This window comes from Pipistrellus hanaki, assembly GCF_964339955.1.
Source record: "Pipistrellus hanaki genome assembly, chromosome: 10".
Taxonomy (NCBI): domain Eukaryota; kingdom Metazoa; phylum Chordata; class Mammalia; order Chiroptera; family Vespertilionidae; genus Pipistrellus; species Pipistrellus hanaki.
The window spans coordinates 36,307,889-36,329,332 of NC_140512.1; the positions used below are offsets into that span (position 1 = coordinate 36,307,889).

Genomic DNA, 21,444 nt, shown 5'->3' on the forward strand with positions numbered 1-21,444 from the left:
AGGCATTATTAGTGTTATATTTTTGGAAATTATATGTGAGTAATGAATATTTCCACTGACTTTGGGTACTCAAAGTATTTCTTTTTTTTTTTTTTGGTTAACATTTTTTTTAAATATATTTTATTGATTTTGTACAGAGAGAAAGAGGGAGATAGAGAGTTAGAAACATCGATGAGAGAGAGTCATCGATCAGCTGCCTCCTGCACACCCCCTACTGGGGATATGCCCGCAACCAAGGTACATGCCCTTGACCAGAATCGAACCCAGGACCCTTCAGTCCCCAAGCCGATGCTCTATCTATTGAGCCAAACCGGTCCTGGCATTGAAAGTATTTCTCATCTAAGTTGTCTTCCTTCAGAAAGTATGTGAAAATCAGATTCTTTTCCTTCAGAACAAACTAACAAGTGTTGGGAAAAAATGTTTTTGGAATAAAATGGTGGTGAAGTAATTATTTCATTATTCTCAAAATGAAACTCAGCAGAAATTACCCAGAATTTGGCAAATGGCATAAGATCTTGTTAAAATGCCCTGCCCCACCCTAGTTGGTGGTGCTCAGTGGGTAGAAAGGCAGCCTGCGCTCAATTCCTTGTTAAGGGAATGTACCTGGGTTGTAGGTTCAATCCCCAGGGCACATTCAGGAGGAAACCAATCCACGTGTCTCTCACATTAATGTTTCTCTCTGTCTCTCTGTTCCCCCACCCCACAACGTTTCTATAAAAATCAATTGGTGGGGGGGGAAATATATATATCTATATATCTATATATCTATATATCTATATATCTATATATCTATATATCTATATATCTATATCTATATCTATATCTATATCTATATCTATATCTATATCTATATCTATATCTATATCTATATCTATATAAATTATCTGGTCACTAAATATATATAATATATTGGCCAGATTATTATGATCTCTGAACGCATAATAATCTGGCTACTCAGTGTATATCCTATATAATAAAAAGCTAATATGCAAATTGACCCTTCGACCAGGAGTTCAACCAGCAGGCAGGCCAGCCAACTGTTCATGTCCCCTCGCCCTGGCCAGGCTGGCCGGACCCCACCCATGCACAAATTCATGTACAGGGCCTCTAATATATATGCATTCAGAGATCACAATATGCGTTCAGAGATGAGAGTAATCTGGCCAATCAATGTCTCTGGTGAACTAGGAGAAATGAATAAATGAGCAGAGAACTAAAATACAGAGCATTTGATTCAGAAGCCTGATGCTTTCATTTTCTGCCTAATATATGGTTTGTTAAAAGCAGCGTTAGGTCTCCCCCCCACCCACCTCCCCCACCCCCGCCATTTCTTCCAAAGATCTCAGTCTTTCCTACTACCTGCCATAGAGCTCAGATGTTTAGTTTTCTTTATTTATACACACACACTTACCAGGGGTCTGACAATGTGCACAAGAGCACACACCTTTAAAACAGGGAGAACTGACAAATCATCAAGGTGGATGAGGCAGTTCCGGACACGGCAAACACAAGGCACAGCTAAGCCTTTTTACCTCGACTTTCTACTATTTATACCAACCAGAGAAATGACAGGTTATCTGGGTGTGCCACAAAAGACAAATAATGCTATATACTTTACTTACTGAATTTTCCTGCAGGTACTTATCATAGAGTGCCTAGCCACCAAACTGTTCCCTTCCTTAGATCATCCAAGCCCCCTTTCCTCAAATCCATGCCTCTCCCTACAAATATTTGGTTGGCAAGTGGTGGAGCTCACTTCTGCTTTAAAAACTGATAGAAAATGATGGCCTTTCCTCTACCACTCCAGTGAGGACAAGAGGCTTGACTGGTAGATAATGTTCTCAGGTATTAAGGCAAATGGGATGGGGAAAGTTGGGTTAGATTACCAAAACCAAAGAGGACAACAGAATGTGTAAATCCCTGGTGTCAGTGCAAATAGTATTAAGATGAATCAAGCAGAATTCTTAGAATTAGATACATGTTACCGTAAGCTTTTGTCTTCCATGTACAAACTACATTGTTATGCACCTGAATTCACTGTGCAGAGAATGTGCATTTCCACATCCCCCAAAAAGAAAAAAAATCAGTTGAGTTAACACTTGAGAAGCCATGTGCCAGCAAGAATGGTGCTCTCATGGCATTTCATGTGACCTTGGTGTACTTTACTGGCAAGAGTTTGCAAAGCAAGAAAATTCCATCACAGCTCTCACATCCTATCCTCATGCCATTATCATGCTATTAACTGCATAAATGTGAACAGTGTTTGAAGAATAGGCCTTTTGAATTCAAATAAACTGTGAGTCATTTAAATACAACTGATCTGGATTTGCTTAAATCATGTACATGTTGCTTAACTTGGTTGGCTTCAAAAATAAACTAAAAATCAGTAACACTAACTCTCCCTAAAATATTACTTTTGTCTAAAGGCAGTTTCTAATTAAGTATGTTTTAATATACATTTGAATTATGTTGTAACTTTGGTATAAACCTATTAAAAATAATAAGTTTTTTATGTGCTATAAGCATTGATAGATACTATTTCTTTAAATGATTTGATTAAAATCCTAGCCCTGAGTGAAGAGCTTTGTACAAGTAACTTTAACATTTTGGGATCTCAATTTCTTCATCCATACAATGAATAAAATACTAGTATTTACTTCAGAGGGTTGCAAGCATTAAATAACACATATACAAAAGGTAGTACAACACACTGTGCACAGTAAGCTATCACCATCAACTTCTACTTTTAATTTTTTTAAAGATTTTAAATTGATTTTTACAGAGAGAAGGAGAGGAGAGGGAGAAAGAGAAACATCCAAGTGAGGGGGAAGCAACGATAGGCTGCCTCCTGCATGCCTCCTGCTGCAGATGGAGCCTGCAGCCCTGGCATGCGCCCTGAATGGGAACCAAACCAGCCGCCCGCTGGTGCACTGAGCCATGCCAGCCAGGGCCATCATCTGAGTCACCTTCATACTCCTTTATAACAATTACTTTACCAATTTCCACATGTCAATTCCAGCTGTTTGGTGGCATGGCATGACGGTAGCAGTGTCTGCCAGCAGCTTCTATTTCTCTACACATTTGTAAGACCACCATTCACATTCATTTCCACAAGGAAAAAAAGTTAAGAAATTCAGAACATATACCGTATTTTTCGGACCGTAAGACACACTTTTTTTCCCCCAGAAGTGGGGGGGGGGGAAGTCCCTGCGTCTTATGGTCCAAATATAGCCTACACATATACTGTAAAAAAAAAAAGTTTTTTTACTTGCCCGGCTTTGTGTGGTCTCTGTGTGCTTGCCCGGCTCTAAAATGGTTCTAAATGCTGCTGTTTACTTTACAGGGTTGATTACATGTGTTTATGACTGTGATGTTGGGTTTTAATGCACATAAAATATTTTAGGACACTATTTGTTTCAGAATCTTTTTTTCTTCATTTCCCTTCTCTAAAAACTGGTGCGTCTTATGGTCCGGTGCGTCTTATGGTCCGAAAAATACGGCACTTCCTCATTCAGGACCCACTTTGACTACTAATCTATAATAATAAAAGTCTAATATGCTAATTAGACCAGACAGTTGAATGGCCTTCCAGATGTCATTCCACACGTCCTTCCAGATGACCTTCTGGATGAAGCCATGGCAGCCGGGGCTGAGGCAGAGGTGTTTAGGGGCAATCAGGCAGTTTCTGGTTAGGGGTGATCAGGAAGGCAGGCAGGTGAGCAGTTAGGAGCCAGCAGTCCTGGATTACTAGAGAGTGCAGGCCAGGCTGAGAAACCCTCTCTCCTCAGTGCACAATTTTGTACATCGGGCCTCTAGTTAGAAATAATATCTTAGAGTGATCAAGAAAAACCAAATGACAGCAATTTACTATGGTTCCGAGAGAGAGAGAGAGAGAGAGAGAGAGAGAGAGAGAGAGAGAGAGAGAGAGAGAGAGACACCATCTAGAATTTAGCCAACAGTTAAATCATTGGTATACCTACTGGATTAAGTTCAGTGACATCCCACTCAAGGTACTCTGCCACATGCATCATCTGGCTAATGATGTTTTCTAATTCCTGGAGCAGAGAGAAAGGAAGTCAATGCAAAGATTTAACAAATTCTTTGACTTAGAGGAATTATTGGTTCAACCTGTTCCTCAAAAACTAAGAGTTATAAGATTAATCATATAAATATTATAAAGGTCTCATTATACATAAAACAAGAGCGTAAATATAAACTCATTTTTGTACTTGGTGTAGAAATCTATACCAGAAGAGGGCACAATTATACACAGAAAGAGTTTCTTCCATTAAAAAAAATAATGATAACAGAAAAACTCTTTGGACAGGAGCATCTGCTGAAAGTAGGAGCATGCATATTTCCACAAGATGTGACTTTTAAATCACTGAGTAACCTGATCTTTTGGCTGGAAAGCAGGTGTGGAAGGAAGTGTCTGAGGGCAATGGAGAGGTTTATTTTTATTCTGATACACTGAGAAAGCATACCAACTGTTCTAGCCATTTATTAGAATAATTTGCTCTATTAGAAGAGTCTTCAGGGTCAAGATGGGGAGGCTAAGTATGTGTAGAGTTTATTTTATGAGGGGATAGAATTTTAGTTTGAATTTTCACATTATTCTTCTCAAATGTCCACTCTTTGAAGAACTGCTAGTAAATACATATGGCTTTGCTACATAAATTAAAACATTTTATGCCCATTTATTTGTTTTAATTTCTTCCCATCTCCAGAAAAGCTTAAAGACACATTGTAATGCTAGTAATTCTTAATGTATTCAATGACATAATTAAAAGTGGTGCTACATAGTCTGACAATTTAAACTTTAAGTATAAAAGAATAATACTTAAAGTATATTAATCAAAGATCATTCTATTGAAATTTCTGATCTAATGTATGCAGTTAGTATTCATGAATCAGGATGGAATATGGTAGAGAGGTTTTGGGGGGCCATGAATCCCTCTGATAAAAGCTATACTCTCACCAGAAAAGATATAGTAATAAAAATACTATTTATGTAACAAGAGTCACCTCAGAAACAATACAAATATACATGTATTTATTTACTACAGATAAAAAAATTAAAACACACATCCCTTGGAATTAGAGGCTAGATTTTACATGTGTTACTATCTTTCACTTACAATATTTTTTATTTATGTATGCCTTAATGGTTTGGAATGGTTAAAACCACTGGATATGTTTTTAAAGAATGGAAACTATTTTTGGTGGACTATTATGTAGGTTTGTAACATTAGCTAAGTCACTTAACCTCTCTTAGACTCAGTTTTTTTGGTGTGTGTGTGTTGTTGTTTTTTTAATCTTCCACGGAGGATATTTTTCCATTGGCTTTTTAGAGAGAGTGGAAGAGAGAGGGAAAGACAGAGAGAAATACCCATGTGATGGAAACACATGGATTGGTTACCTCTTGCATGAGCCTCAACCAGGGCCCAGGCTGGGGAGGAGCCTGAAACCAAGGTATTTGCCCTTGACCAGAATCGAACACAGGACTCTTTGATCCTCACGTTGATGCTCTATCTACTGAGCCAAACCAGCGAGGGCTAGACTCAGTTTCTCAATCAGTAAACATATTATTGTTGTAATTCTAATCTCACCTAGTTTATAGAATTGCTACAAAAATTAAACATGTTATTACATAAAGTGCATTTATCTTGTCTGACATATTGCAAGTGATCAATAAACATTAACTTGTGTTATTTAGACATAGTGGTCATTTTTCAAAGTGTCAATTTTCCTCTGTTTTGCCTTCAATCTGTAAAATGCTGCATCTTTAAATTTCTAAAAAAAAAAAAAAAAAACAATTACATCAGAAGATGCAATTTCATGCTACTATTGAAGGAAATGAAGCAGGAAAATAAATGAAGCAGGAGAAAACTATAGAAATTAAAACTAGACTTTTAATTACAAAAGAAACAAACTAGTTTTATCATAAACAAATGTATTTACATCCAACTCATTGTTTAATATTGTAAATATAGCCACAATTATTGCTAGTAATTTGCTATATGTTAAAAATAATGGCAGAGATCAAAAAAAGTATTTGATTAAATGTTTAAATCAGCTGCCAACCCATGGCTAAAAGCCTAGTGAAGAAACATTCTTATAATTTAATTAAAAAGAAACATTAAATAAAGCAGAGCAGCAGTAAAAAATGTAATTTGCATTAGTGTAGTCAGAAGTGCTACAATAAGCATATTGAAATATCTAGAAAAAATATCTAAAGTCCTAGCTGTGAAATGCCACCAGAAAATGAGCAAATGTATCATGTAGCTTAATATTCCCATATAGGAAAATAAACACCACCAGCTACATAACAGTAGGAGCATTTGAAAATATAGAGACATTTAAACATAAGATATCCTGCAGTTATCACATCAATTCAGATTGGTGTTCATTTCCTAGAGTGGAACTGTATATTTTTATTGTTCTCAGGAGATACTAATGTACCATTGTCCTGCTGAGTGTTACAGAAGTACGTCTCCAACTTCACTGCTTTGCATGTAAAAATGCCTATTTGAGCCCTGGCAAGAGAGGACACCTGATGATGAGAGACTCTCATTATCTGAAATAATGTCTATTTTAATTGGTGTTAATTATATCAAATTATAGTCCCAATGCCTGAAGATTTGTGCAAAAATGGGCCTTCCTTCCCCTGGTTGCCAGCACCACCTTAACTTAGGCCCAAACCGCCTTTCTGCCTTTCTCTGGCCCAGAGCCACCTTTCTGCCTTCCCATGCTGCCCAGAGGCCCAGAGTGGCTGGGGCAGTGAGCAATACCTGTGTTGTCACCATAGCGACAAGGCAAGTGTCCAGGCCCTGGCCACTCAGCTCCTGCATATGCAAATTAACACAACATCTGTATTGGGTTAATTTGCATACTTGCTTCTGATTGACTGGTGGGTCAATTTGCATCTTTCTCTTTTATTAGTGTAGATCATTTGTTTTTCAAAGTGCCTGAGCACCCACAGAAGGACTCAGAGAATACTGTGCTGAACAAAATAAGCCAATTAGAGAAAGATACATATCCCATGTTCTCACTTATCTGTGGAATTGAATGAAAAAAATAAATTGACAAAACAGGTCCAGAGACATGGAGGCATGAAACAGACTAATGAATCTCAGCGGGAAAGAGGGACTGGGTGCTGCGGGTGGAGGGGTGCGGACAAGAGGGGGTTGGGGAGGGAAAGATGGCAGGAAGAGGTTAACCAAAGAACTTACATGCATATTTGCATAACCCATGTTCACAGACAATAGTGTGGTGAAGGTTAGGGGAAGGGGCGGGAGGGGAAGTGGTGGGAGGAGGGGGTCATTGGGGGTAGGGGACATTTATAATACTTTCAACAATAAAGAACAGGAAATAATGCAATATGCAAAATATGTTAATAGCAAATAAAAATATATTATTGGATGGAACCTAAGATAGATATACAGATGAATCCTTGACTTGGGCAGTAGAACTGAGCCTAACTTCTCTTTTGGAATCTTTTAATAATTTGTATGTATTAAGTGTAAAATAAACATTTAATTATTTATTTCAGTTAAATCATACATAGATGGTATTTTTCTCCTATTGCTTTTTATATCTAAACTATAGAGTATGCAAGTTGCATTTAAAATTGAATGAAACATTTTAAAAAGGGAAGTTGGTCAAAGCAATTTGTAAATACATTTAGCTATTTCAACAGCATAAATGATTAAAAATACTTTTTAAAAGTAGGAAAATAGCCCGGCCAGTGTTGCTCATTATTTGAGCGTTGACCTATGAACCAGGAGGTCACAGCTCCATTCCCAGCCTGGGTTGAGGGCTCCATCCCCTGTAGGAGACATGCATGAGGCAGCTGATCATTGATTCTCTCTTATCATTGATGTTTCTATCTCTCTCCCTCTCTTTTCCTCTCTGAAATCAAAAACACATTTTAAATAAAATAAAAAGAAAAGAATAAAGTGAATAAAGTGACTTTAAAATTCCTTTAAATTCTACTTGTATTCTCAATATTATCACTAGTGTCAAATCTCACTTTTTTCTTTGTAGATCAATGGGCCTCAACTTTCTCATGTTTAATTCAAATAAGTTAGTCTTTTTTTTCCTAATCTTTCAGTGCATAGCATTTATGTAATAAAATTATTCCATAGATAAATTGTGATCCTAACAGTTTTCTCAGGCCATTCTCTTTCAAAATGTCACTTGATAAATATATGCGCAAGTGCATGAAAATTATATTAAGCATGTCTTCTGTGGTAATAGCTATAAATTTATTCATTGCATTTTTTTCTGAACCAACTACTTCAAAATTTTCACAGAATATTTGAAGAAAAACATTACCGAGCTGTCCAGGAAGCCATTCCCATCCGTGTCATAGAGGCGGAACATAACTAGAAATAAAAGAGGTGTTGGAAATAAGATTATAGGTGAGTAAAATCAATGTTATTATAAGGCATATTCTTCAAAACTTTATTTTCCATTGAAAACGAATACTAAATCCCTCCCTTATTCAAAGCAATTAGTGAGATCATTTATCAACTGAAATTGAAAACAAGTTAGCTAGTTAAAAATACTATCAGATATAAATTCTATCAATGTTATATATTTAGACAATACCATTGCTTGTTCAAATTCTTTATTACAAGATCATTAACTGGAAACTCAAAAATAACAAAAGAGAAGGAATTTAGACATTCAGAGTCTGGACATTAAGATATAACTGACTCAAAGGACTGGAAATCAATTATAATTTAAGATCTACCATCCACTATTATGTGAACTTATATGGGCTTCTCAAACCCTGTTTTCCTCTCTGCAAAAAAGAATCCTCACCCTGTCATAAGACACACATGTGCTGGGAAATGATGCAACCAAATGCCTATCAAAACCCAGAGGTCACTACACAAATATAAGCCACTATATTGACTGCCCCCCAAGCAATATGAGAAAGGAAGGAATGTTGAAAAATCAGAAAATTTTTCTGATGGATGATGACAAGAGATAAAATGCATTATTATCATGGCTATCATGTTGTGTTTAAGTCTGAGATATCGTTTTGTAGAGTAGCCACTCTTTGAATTGGTCAAGTAAAGAGATAGCGTGTTGGCTTTGGGGTAGTGAGCTCAGGAAAGCAGGATGGCAGAGTCCCTGACTGGCCTCAGGATTCCCTTGTATAATTCACACGCCACTAGGAGACCACAGAAGTGACTTCAGGTGCCGTACTGAGATAAACAAAGAAAATGACCCAGCTGAAAAAATAGACAAGTGGAAGTGAAGGTTTGTGTTGGGTTTGCATAATTTCCTGTGGAATCTTGATGTCCATAGTATCAAATGAAGACACTGATCACTAGGAAGCAAAGTTACACAATGACCTTGATCATATATTTGTAACTAATTTTTATTTTTGTATTTTAAATCATTATTATGTCTCACAAATTCTAAGATATGAGTATTTATCAGATGCAAACTAGTCTGGAGATCACTAAAAGGGAAAAAATGCTCCCAATCTATCATATTCTATTTATGGTCAAATGCAAATAGTCTTTAAAGATGTTAAAATGCAATGGAAATGTGTACCTATTGAATTACGGAAAATAGTAAGCTGGCTAAGAGACGTAAATGTCTTTTAGCCATTTGTGCAAACAATGATGACTGTTCTCTCTTATATACTCAATAAGTGAGAATAAAATTCAGGGGAGAAATTATCTATCACCACAAGGCTGCTGAGCATTTCAAGATTTTCTAGTATAGCACAAATTGGTAAAAAAATAATTATTCAAGTCCAGGAACAGAATTATTATTGGTAACTAATTATTCAAGTCAAGAAATAGAATTATTATTAACACAGCCAAAATCCTCTCATGCTCTCCCATCTTTATTTCTTCTCCCCTTTACAAAGTTAACCACTATTTTGGACTTTTATATGCATTCATTTGATGTCAGCATCACTTACTGAATATAATGCTACTGATGGTCATCTGTATTGGTGTGTATAGTATTAATTCGTTCATTTTCTTTTCTACCTATTTATTCAATGTATAAAAGCATCACAGTTTTTTCATTCTAAACTTGAGATATTCAGGTTGTCCCTGTTTGCTATTTCTAGTAAGGCTAGTGTTATTTTAAAAAAATTCTGCTAGAAATTACATTTTCCAGTTGGTTACAAACCAGTAAAAGATTTGCCTGGGTCTTAGGATTTGCAAATATTTATTTTTAGTAATATTGCCAACATTTCAGAAGTGATTTGACCAAACTAGATTCTAAACAGCAGCCAATAAGGGTTTGGGTTGTGCCATATCCTCACAGCTCCGGGTGTTGCCACTCTAACCTAAGCCATTCTGATGAAGGTATTGTGCGTGGTATGTCACTGAGGTTTCAATTTCCATTTCCCTGATTACTAGTGATATTGAGCTAATTTTCATTCATTTCATTTCCAGAAAGGCTGAAATTTTCTCAGGATATTCCAGACCCTCATCGTTCCAGTTCCAGCCTGTCTGGTGGCAATTACATGAGAGATTTACAGTCAGAACTGGCCAATTAAGATTTTTCCAAAGACAAAAATGAGAGATAACAAACTGAATAAAGCCGTCCTAAACCATTAAACTTTGGTGGTAATATGTTGCAGTAGAAAAAGGAAGAGAATGGAAATTCAATTATGCAAGTACTCTTACTGGAAATCTAATCTTTACTTGTGCTGCAGTGCCAACACTGTCATAATCAATGTATACCTGTATGCCTGCGTCAATTTCCAGATTCCCTATTTTGTTCAACTGACTTGTCTGTCATTGCATCAATATCACACTGACTCAGTCACTGAAGCTTTTAAAAAATGCCTTGATGTGCAAACAAACATTCTCTAACTGTGTTCAACTTCAGCTTTGTTTCAGAAATTCACATGCTGATCTTAAACTTTATACCTACTAAAAAAGACTAAGAATGCCCAAAACAACCTTAAAAAGGGAAAATGAATTTGGAAGACTGACATTACTGGACTTCAGAGTTGCTAAAAAACAAGGATAATAAAGAGAGTGAAGTCTAGCTAAAGGAGAGACAAATAAAATAATGGGAGAGTCAGTGGGAAGAGGTTATGGTTGGGATAAATGGTGATAAAAAAAATTAAATAGAGTCCAGATATAGAGCCACACACATATGGTGAACAAAATACCAAAACAGTTCAATGAGATTTAAAAAAGGGTGTTTTTTTGTTTAAAAAAAAAATATGACAATAGAACAACTAAACAGATATCTGTATATTTACAAAAGAACCTTAGCTTTAAAAAAAATGAAGTCTAATTTTAATATTTAAGCTAAATATTAAGCTTCTAGAAAATACCTTCACAACCTTAATCATCTATCATGAATCATCAGTGACAAATGAAAATAATAAGTAAATTAAATTTTATAAAAATTAGAACTGTGTTCATCAAAAAATAAAAATGAAAATGAGAAAATAAACAAGCCAGCCACTGACTTGAAAAGTTTTCAGGGCACATATACTGACAAAGAATTTGTTTCCAGAATATATGAACAAATCCTAAAGCTGAGTAATAAAATGACCTACAACCTCATTGAGAAAGAGGCAAAAAATTGAGCAGATATTTCAAAAAGGAAGATCTATGAATGGCCAATCATAACACACTGTTCAATATCATCAATCATAAATAAAATCAAATGTTAAGCCACAATTAGAAACCACCACATGCCTATTAAAAAGAATCTGGAATTCAAGTTTTTCTCCCAAGCCCAGTTTACCAAAATAGTCAGCCCCTTAGCCTCACAGTTGTAACTGTAAAAATTTATAATTTAAAAACAGTGGAAAAACCAGTCTCCCCTCTCCCAGAAATTTGACCCACAAACACAACTTGTCTTGATAATTCCCTAACAGTTTTAGATCAAACATAAATAAATAAAAAGTTGTCTCCAAATTTTCTAGTTGTTTCCACCAGGAAACTTAATCTGAAAACACTTAGTTCACTATTGTCTGAAGGAGAAGCCCTAATATGTTTTACATAATTAATTTCTAAACTTATTGATAGGAATTAATGCAGTCTAGGAATTCTAATTCATGAAGGAAGTTGGAGAACTTTGGTTTTAGTTCATAGTAATAGCAATAATGAAAATAGCATATATATATATATTTAGCACTGAGTATCATATACTCTAAAGCTCACCAGGTCTAAGTCAAGGATAAATGTTTTATTTGCTTCTGAATAAGAAAGAAAAATTTTAGGATTTTAATTTTCAGAAATCAGTCTTCTTTATTGTAGTGGAGTCATGCAAAATTTGAAGTATTGAACACACAGGTTAAACTTGGCTTCCTGTGCCAATATAGTTGGGGATTAACGAAGCATAAATCTACAAGCACACACAAAAAAGGCGAGAAAAGAACCACCAAATTATAGATGCCGTGAAATACATGGAAAGTGCCTTAGAAATCATTAAGCTGGTAATGCAGAAGAGGTAAAAACTTGCACAGAGAGGGTAATGAGTTGGACAGGTTAGTTGATAATCTTCATGAAAAGAAATTAGACTCTCAAATACTAACCCCTACACCTTGTATCTGAGGGTATAACAGCTCTGTCCCAGCAGAAGACTGGATATTTGAGCTCCAAAGCAATCCAACCACAAGAACGCTGAGTACTTAGGAATTCCAATGTTCGGGGTACTATTCTAAAGGCAGGGTAATTATGTGACAGTCTGTATATTGGGTTTGAGAGCATCTCCAATGAGTCAGACTTAAACCTCAACCATCCATCTACCTACCCACCACTACCAGGGAGCCCTTTCAAAACAAAATAATTTGGGGGGCAGGGGGGACATTATAAAAAAGAGGAAAGTTTTAATACACAGAATAAGAATAGGAGCACATAAGAATTATGCTGAGAACAAAGTTGATTCTCTGTGAAGTTAAAAGCATATTAGAAAAAGTGGGGGAAGAGTCATCATAGTTGGAGTTGTCCCAGGTGTTGAAGGAAAGACAGGAGAAAAGAAGTTGGAAAATAGGGAAATGCAGGAAAAATAATAGTTCAGAGTTCTGTCATGGAGTTGAAACATCCAAAAACAGGGGTTCCAAAGGACTGAATAAGTTAAATAAAGCAGGCTGTAACTAGCAATGAAAGGATTAAATAAAGAACAGATGAACAACTTCCAAAACAAAAAATTTATGGTGAAGGATTAGGGAATCAATTAGCTATACAGAAATAGAGAAACTCATTAGATAAGGGAAAAGCCAATTATTAAAACTATGGAAAATAAAAATTGGTTTGATAATCATATAGAACCTTTACCTTTTAAAATAATATTGATAAATTTAATACCTACCATCAAATAGTATAAGATTATTCCTTTTTAATATTTGAAAGTAAATTTAGGCCCAGATTCAAGTGAATCATTGAACGAATGTATCTTATTTTTAAAACTGAAATAATAAGGTTTTTTAGGTGCAAAAATGATTTAAGCCCAATATTAAAATTATTCTGTCAATGCCATAGCTTCCAAAGGTGGGCACCTATTACAAAGTTACAAGCTACTTTTTAACCCACTTTTTTTCTATTTTTATGCTCATGTAATTGTACTTTATATAGAACCAATTATGTGCTCACACATGAATTTGGTTTAAAGATCAGAGCAAAGACATATTATGCCATATAAGGGCAATCCTTTTAGCTCTAGAATTCTCCTTCTTCCAGGAAAGAAAGCAGGTTTTAACCTCATTTTCCTTGAATATCATTTCAATATACTCTGCTTTTTGTACTTTGCATTGTTATTGATATGAAAATACAAACATTAAATTAGTTATTAAGTATTAGAAAATATGTATTTTTTAAAGGATTTAAAGTTAAATTTCTTTAATTCACTTTTTCTTTCTTTTTTCTTTTTTTTTCTTTTTTTTCTTTTTTTTTTTTTTTTTTTTTTTACCATTTTATATAATTCAAGATCTGCTTTCTAAACCTTAAGGGCAGAGGTGAGAAAAATTAGCTGCTTGAAGAATCTGAAGTAATGGAGTAATCACAAGAGAAACAATAATAAAAACAATGAAACAAATCTTTCCAAAATAAAAAGATCACTTACAACTAGGTCAAAAATCATGAGTTTTAATCACAACTAGGTAGATAAACTATTGGTATAATTAATGCCCAGTCTCTCTGGGCTTTTTTCATTGACACTATAGAAAAGTTGGCTACAAGATCGTAACAGTCTCCTCAATGTTAAATTTCAGTGATTCTGAGACTAATATACACATAGTACATACTAACATATAGGTTAGTCTTCATCATCTGCATATCAATTATCAAATTTCTGGTTATTTTCCCATTAGTTTCTCTTTAGTGACATCTTTTCAGTAAATGTAAGCTAATATATATTATGCAGTGTTCCCTTTGGAGTTCAATCACTTGCTGTGACATGCACTGACCACCAGGAGGCGACACAGAATGAAGAAGGCCCAGGCCTCAGCCAGCAGCCAGGAAAGGGAGTTCCTGGCCAGCAGCTGGAAAGCCCTGATCAATTCTGATCACCAGCCAGGTCTAAGGACCTTACCCATGCATGAATTACGTGCACTGGGCCTCTGGTAATGTGTAAACGCTAACCAAAAAAAAAAAAAAATGAATACCATGTATTCAAAAATTACAGTATAAATTAATTTAGTATTATTTTATGCCTTAAATATTTACATTACTTTTCTCGAGCACCCATTAACTTAGATACAATTCCATTAAACTATATTTTCTGAGCATCTATCTGTTGAAACACATGCACACACATGCAAACATACACATGCAAGTGGTAGGTACTAAGGTGGGGAGTTCTACAAAGTGCAAGGGCACAAAGAAAGGGCACAATAAATCCAGTTAGAAAGAGGACTTATGATGTGAGCAAGGCCTAGATCTGATATATGTTGGGAATGAACACCCCAACAAATGCACATTGCAAAGTGGAAAAGTTCAGGGTTTGTCTGATGACTGAAAAGTCAGTCCATGTGACTGGGATATAATTTGTGGATGTTGCGGGCAAGTCAAAGCCAAATGCAAGACTGGCAAGGTAGGTTGGGGTCAAATTGTGTAGCCCAAACAGATCATGGATGCCAAATTAAGGTTTAGTTTTGTGCATTTAGTTTTGTCAATAGGGAGCTATAAAAGAACATTTATAAATCCTAAGTCAGAACAGAAAGAGGAAAAACTGGGTCTAAATGCTGACAGATTTTAGGTAACATGAGAGGAAGTTATAAGAATTTAAACCTTTTATGTGGGAAGATGATTAAATAGGCAGGTAGTTTAAAAAACAAAGCCCCCGGGTTAACCTTTAACTAAAAGAAATTGATGAACAGAGGGACACTGGGGATCAGTTGAGGTGAATCCAATTGAATCATACTTAGATAATGTGATAACTCTGCCACCTCAGCATGTGAGCAAATATATTGGGTGCCAGAAATTAAGTATGAAAGAATGACTGACATCATGGATGATGAGTTCAGTCTATATAGGAAGGGAGGCCAAAAATCCACAGGTAAATTCAGGAGAAAGTGAAATAGTGTAGGGGAAAACAATTTATGAACTTACTCTTATTTCACTTCACAAAAAAATTATGTAAACTAAAAAAAATATGAAGGAATTTAGGTGAGCAATTTTCATTTAAAGATGATTTTTATTACTGATTTTTTAGAAAGGAGAAACATCAATGTGAGAGTGAAACATCAATAGACTTCCCTCTGCACACACTCTACCAGGAATTGAGCTGAAAACCTAGGCATGAGCCTTAACTGGGAATGGAACTGGCAACCTTTCTGAACCACACTGGCTAGGGCAATATTAGTTCATGTAATCCTTATATCAAACAAGAGAGACATTATTATGATCCAAATTCTACAGTTTGGAAAAAGGAGGCATAAAGAGATTTTTAAAATGTGTCCAGGCCACAGACAGTAAGTATCAAGTGCATTTGGATTAGGAAAATCAAAATCCAAATTTGAGCATTCAGCTGCAGAAGTTAATTACTTTAGGCGCTTCATCATATCTATTTATGTGTTAATTTTAAATATTTGTTTTCTTTTCTTTGCTCTACCTTACACTGTGTTTAATAAGTCATCAGTATTGGGGGAATAAGTATCTATTAAATTAATAACCATTACATTTCTCTAAACTCTTCCTGAAATATTTTTTTTCAAAATTCTATAACTATAAAAGAATACGTGATTATGAGAAAATTACAAATTTGCAATTCTAGAAGGTTAAAAATGTATGGTACTACACATTGCTAAGACAGTTGGTGAGAAGAATGAATTCTGACTTAATTGATGTAAGAAAGGGCCAAGCATTATTTGGTCTTTAAAAACAAATGCAAGCTCCAGGTGACTAAGAACCAGGTTAAGGTCTTCCAAATTAGAGGGGAGTGGAGAAGAGATCTAAAGCCTAGGTGTACCTTAATGTGCTTCTGAGGTTGCAACTCTTTAACTTTGAAGATTCTGGTGAAAATCGCTATAATAGTGCCAGTCCACATCAACTCTGCCTATGAGTCTGAAAAATGCTTAAGAAAACAAGCCAATTCAACTAAACCTGGTGTAAGCTTTAAAAAGGGCTGGAAAATACAAACAAAGAAGAGAGAGAAGGAGGTTGATAACACTGAAGAGATGTAAGTGGAAGGTCAGGTTTGACGTGATTCATCAAGTGTTTCTGAATGATTAGTGGGTCAACTTCTGTCTGTAATTGTGGACAAAAGACTGTTGACTCATAGACTCAAATTGAGAACTTCAAAGCATGCTCAGAGGAATTCTACCTTGGTCTTTAAAAAAAAAAAAGACTTCCAGTTGACCTAAAAATAATTAAACTGCAACACAAAGACCATATTGGGGAGGCCTGATGGTGCCTTTATTCAGTCTCAAAAGTGGGGGGAAATGGCTTTGTACTTTTAAAATCATCACTAACATGGTCCTGATAACACCTGAGCAAACTTTTTCTCTGGCTGTAACTTCAATAGAAACCCACTGAACATTAATATTTACTTTGGAAGAAGAGAGGTTTCTGTAAGTTCTTAAGAATACAAATAAATCTTGAAATGCAAATGTTAAACATTTAGGAATAATAAGCATTTATGTAAAGAATAATGGTAATATAGCTTATTCATAAGCAGATGTGACTCAAATAATCATATTACATAGTAAACTAAATATTAGTAAAAGAAATAACATCAATAACTTACTATTAAATTTAATTACACATACTGTACTTCTTAATCGTAATTCTGAGACATCACAATGTTCTCTATTGTATTAGCTTTGGAAATGTCAAAATTAGGATTCATTATCTTCACTCCCATTTCAGTAGCTAACGTTTTTAATTCCCTTGAATAATATCCAATATAATCAAGTGAATTAAATTACTGAACAGCCGAAACCGGTTTGGCTCAGTGGTAGAGCGTCGGTCTGCGGACTGAAAGGTCCCGGGTTCGATTCCGGTCAAGGGCATGTACATTGGTTGCGGGCACATCCCCAGTAGGGGGTGTGCAAGAGGCAGCTGGTTGATGTTTCTCTCTCATCGACGTTTCTAGCTCTCTATCTCTCTTTCTTCCTCTCTGTAAAAAATCAATAAAATATATTTATAAAAAAATAAATAAATAAATAAATAAATTACTGAACAAACCACCATCTCTATATTTAGCAAGGGCTTTGGGGACATAATAGATTCCTAAATAAATGATTGCCTAGGCCTAGAGTTAATGTTTCAAAAATGTTTTCTTGCATTGCAGTGAGGAGAATTTGCCACCAGAGAGAGCTGAAGCACTATATTTTATTAGAGAACAATTATTTCCTTTCAATTAGAGAGAAATTCTCTATCTGAATTACCTGCTACTTTGTGGAAGAAATACACAGTAGCTATTGTTTAATTGTCAATAATATACAGAGTCAATTTCCATGAAAGAAGCGCTCCTGTTTGGCATTTGAGAAATCATTTGTTCCTAGCAAAGAAAGTGTTAGAACTAAAGCTTTCCCGAAAGATTTCTAAGGGAGAAAGCGCTAGCTGCCCGCCTGCTGTGAATGGACCCCTCGTACTGCCCAACAGGAAGAACTCTTCATATACTAGAAATAAATGTGTTTTTCCTTTTTCAAAACAACTGCAGTAGACACTTTCCAATATCATCTTCTTACCAAAATGAGCAACATTAATAATCAGTAAGTCATTTGGTAGACAAACAAGATCAAGAAATACTAGGCAATATATGAAACTTGATAAGTAACCTGAAATTGACCAATCGTCAGTATACTTAGATTTTCAATTGAAGGGGTATTTATTATTTTTATTATTAACATCACCATATTTAACAAAAATTTATATAAGCACAGTCTCTGCAATTTGTAGTTAATCAGTAGTCAGCCCCTTTCCCTACCCCGACTGTGACAAGTGAACTGATGGAGAAACACATACACTCGAGTTTATCCTCAGGCCTTCCTCTTTCCAGGAGAGACAGGTAGCAGACAATGTCCTTCAGATGGATAACTTCTGGGGAACACGTGTTTGCAGGTGAAGCGCGAGGAGGGGTGATGGCACCTTTATTCATCTTCAGGCCTGAAAAAAAATATTTATCTTTATATCCTTAAAAATATTCAGAGTGCTCTGAAACAAAAGAAAATGTGGGGTTAGAGCAGAGAGCATGTGGAAAGCTGTACATTTCCACGCATAAGGTGACCATTCTCTCTGGAACTCCGGACATGGTCTGTGACTGCTGTAAACAATGGAGTTTCTTGGGACTTGGGGACACAGGGACCATACTAGGTGCCTAATGGAGGGTTTTAAAGACAGGACCCTATTTTCTAGGGTGAGATGGTGGACAGATTTTAATGTACCAGGAAAAACTTTCCTATTCCAGATCTCTGCTTTAGACAGTGACAACTACAAATCAGCTAGGAAGATACATACAATTGGCTGCTTGTTAAAAAACAAAAACAAAAAACTGAAGAAGAAGAAAAAAGTCATTCTGTCACAATATGGTTTATTATAATCAGGAATCATTCATTTATATAAGTAGTTATGCCAAATATTTGCCAGCACTATGAAGAAGGCATTTTTTTTGCCACTGAGGAATCTGCCCATAAGAGAGAAAAGGAACATAAAAATTTGGATAAAGATGACAAATACTCCATTAGAGAGGCAATAACATGACTGTCCTTTGATTTTTAAAGGCCCATACTTAATGTCTGGCACCCATCTACCATGCCTATTCCGAGACCATGGTGGAGTACCGAAATGCCTGATCACAATAGATGATGATGGCAGATGACCTGGTTGGTGATCATCAAACTGAAACTCATTCACAATAAATGGTTAGTTCCATCCTTCACAGAAGCCTCTGACACCAGATCACATGTAGGGGAGGAGACCTGAAGGTAAACCCCAATTATCCTTGGAGGTACATTTGGCAACATAATAGGTGTTTGGGTGAGATGACGAATGGTCTACAGAACTGCTGTGTTCCTAGTCAACCAGGAGTTATTGGAATAGAGGGGATAATCCCAACCAAAGACAGTTCTACGAGCCAGCCTCCCTTAGTGAAGGTCCACCTGACCACATCTCTCTCTGTGCTATTTCCTTTGATCTGTGACTTTGACTCAATACCTAGCATCTCCTCCGCCCTTCTCAAGATAGCCAGCATATAATTTAACACATCATTAAAATGTATAAATGACTTGTATCATCTATAATGCTATTGTTAATAAAAGGTATTATTGATTGAGTGATTAATATATGGCAAGAACCATGCTGAGAGCTTCATCTCACTTAATTCTCACATTAACCCTGTGAGGTTGATTGTATTGCTCCCATTTTACAGATTAGAAACAAGCTTACAGTGACTATTTTCCCAAAGTTACATAGCTAGCAAATCCATTCTCTTTTTCTACATAAATGGTTTACAGACTATTGTTGGTTCAATACCAGTAGTAAGAAGAAGAAAAAATTACATCTTAATCCAGGATGATCCTTTTATACACACACACACACTTCATTAATTAGTAGGTTTCACAACTAGCCTAAATTTTTCCTTTCTGTATTATCCTATTCTCTTTTCTCCTATTCCATTTCATACTTAAAATTTTATCAAAAGACCCTCTAAATTGAATTCATTATCCACTAATGTGCCCCCTACCCACAGTTTGAAAAATATTGCTTTATTTTTCCTTCATTTTATTTACCAAAGCCTTACTTATTTCAGAAACATATCTATGCTCCACGTTAATTCTACTTCTTTATAGTTACTGAAATATATATATATATGTATATATATATATATATATATATATATATATATTTAATAAATTGATTTTACTCCCTAACAGAAGTATCACTGTATACCTAATGCAAACAAACACAGATATTTCATAAGCCTAAAAAGGCAAAGAACTGAAGACAATATTAAGTTTTTAAAATATTACCTTTCTTACTATGTCTAATTGATTAGCTAAAATTTCTCCAGCTGCAGGAATAAGCAATTTCAACTAAGTATAAAAGACATTTTGGCACTGACAGTTGACATAACCATAACTTCCAGCCTCGGAGAACAGAGTCCTTGAATTATAGTTAGCTAAATCATGACCTAACTCCTCTTGCCTGATGAGCTAATCCTCTCTTCTTAGCTTCCCCTTATGGTGCTGAAATGATTGAATCAGCTTGATCTAAATCTTTTATACAAAAACTCAGAACAAAACAAGAAAGCATAAAAAGAACATGTGACAATCATTTGAATGAATGCCAGACTTATTATACATTTCACTTATTGAGAACACCTCACGATCATTTATTTGTACTTATAAAACAAAGGTGCATAGCATTCCATTATCAGCTTTCATAATACTGAATATAAACAATTAGAGAATGTGAAACATTCAGAGAGAATAATAAAAGCAACCTGAATAATCCATTCCAATATATTCAAAACAACTTAATAATTAAAGGGGAAATTAGGGGCCAGCTTTTCCTTTACTGACAGCAATTTTATCATAAATGCGTACTTGAAGTTGTGGGGTTTTTCTCTGGTTATGTGAAGGGTTTTTCAGGGTTTCACAATAGGAGATTTATTGAAGTAAATTTGTGAATAAATATTTATACTACTAATAATAATTTGGTACTATAGGAGCATAAGAAATGCACTGGTCAATACTAATAAATGCTAATTAGCTAATATAAATTCTTTTCTATTTCTATAGCATTTTATGTAGGTATGTAAAAAAAATACAGACTATATAGAATCATTATTATCAACAATAAAAGTAGATCAACATTAATAAATGTATAAATACATTTTAAGTGCTCGCTGTGTGCCAAGAACCTCCCTACCTCATAGTCACATAGCCTTGACTCTGTACACTCAGTATTTTTCAGGTCTTTGCCCTTTTCAGCATCATGGAAACTGAAGTAGCTTACTATACACAGCAGACCTATAAAGCCACCTATGGTAAAAAAG

The 21,444-nt window shown here is 35.3% G+C and overlaps 1 protein-coding gene across 5 annotated transcripts in view; it reads right to left on the reverse strand.

Annotated features, from left to right (window-relative positions):
• Positions 1-21,444, reverse strand: part of DGKB (diacylglycerol kinase beta) — a 485,460-nt gene that overhangs the window by 341,892 nt on the left and 122,124 nt on the right. For 4 of the 5 annotated variants that reach the window (XM_084897103.1, XM_084897105.1, XM_084897104.1 and 1 more), the window contains 3 exons: positions 18,414-18,554; positions 8,338-8,387; positions 3,981-4,055 (listed from right to left, as the gene is read on the reverse strand). In XM_084897103.1, the coding sequence (XP_084753229.1) occupies positions 3,981-4,055; positions 8,338-8,387; positions 18,414-18,554 (266 nt within the window). Of the gene's footprint in view, positions 1-3,980; positions 4,056-8,337; positions 8,388-18,413; positions 18,555-18,905; positions 18,999-21,444 lie in introns of those variants that run through there. The other variant, XM_084897106.1, reaches the window with a different exon arrangement.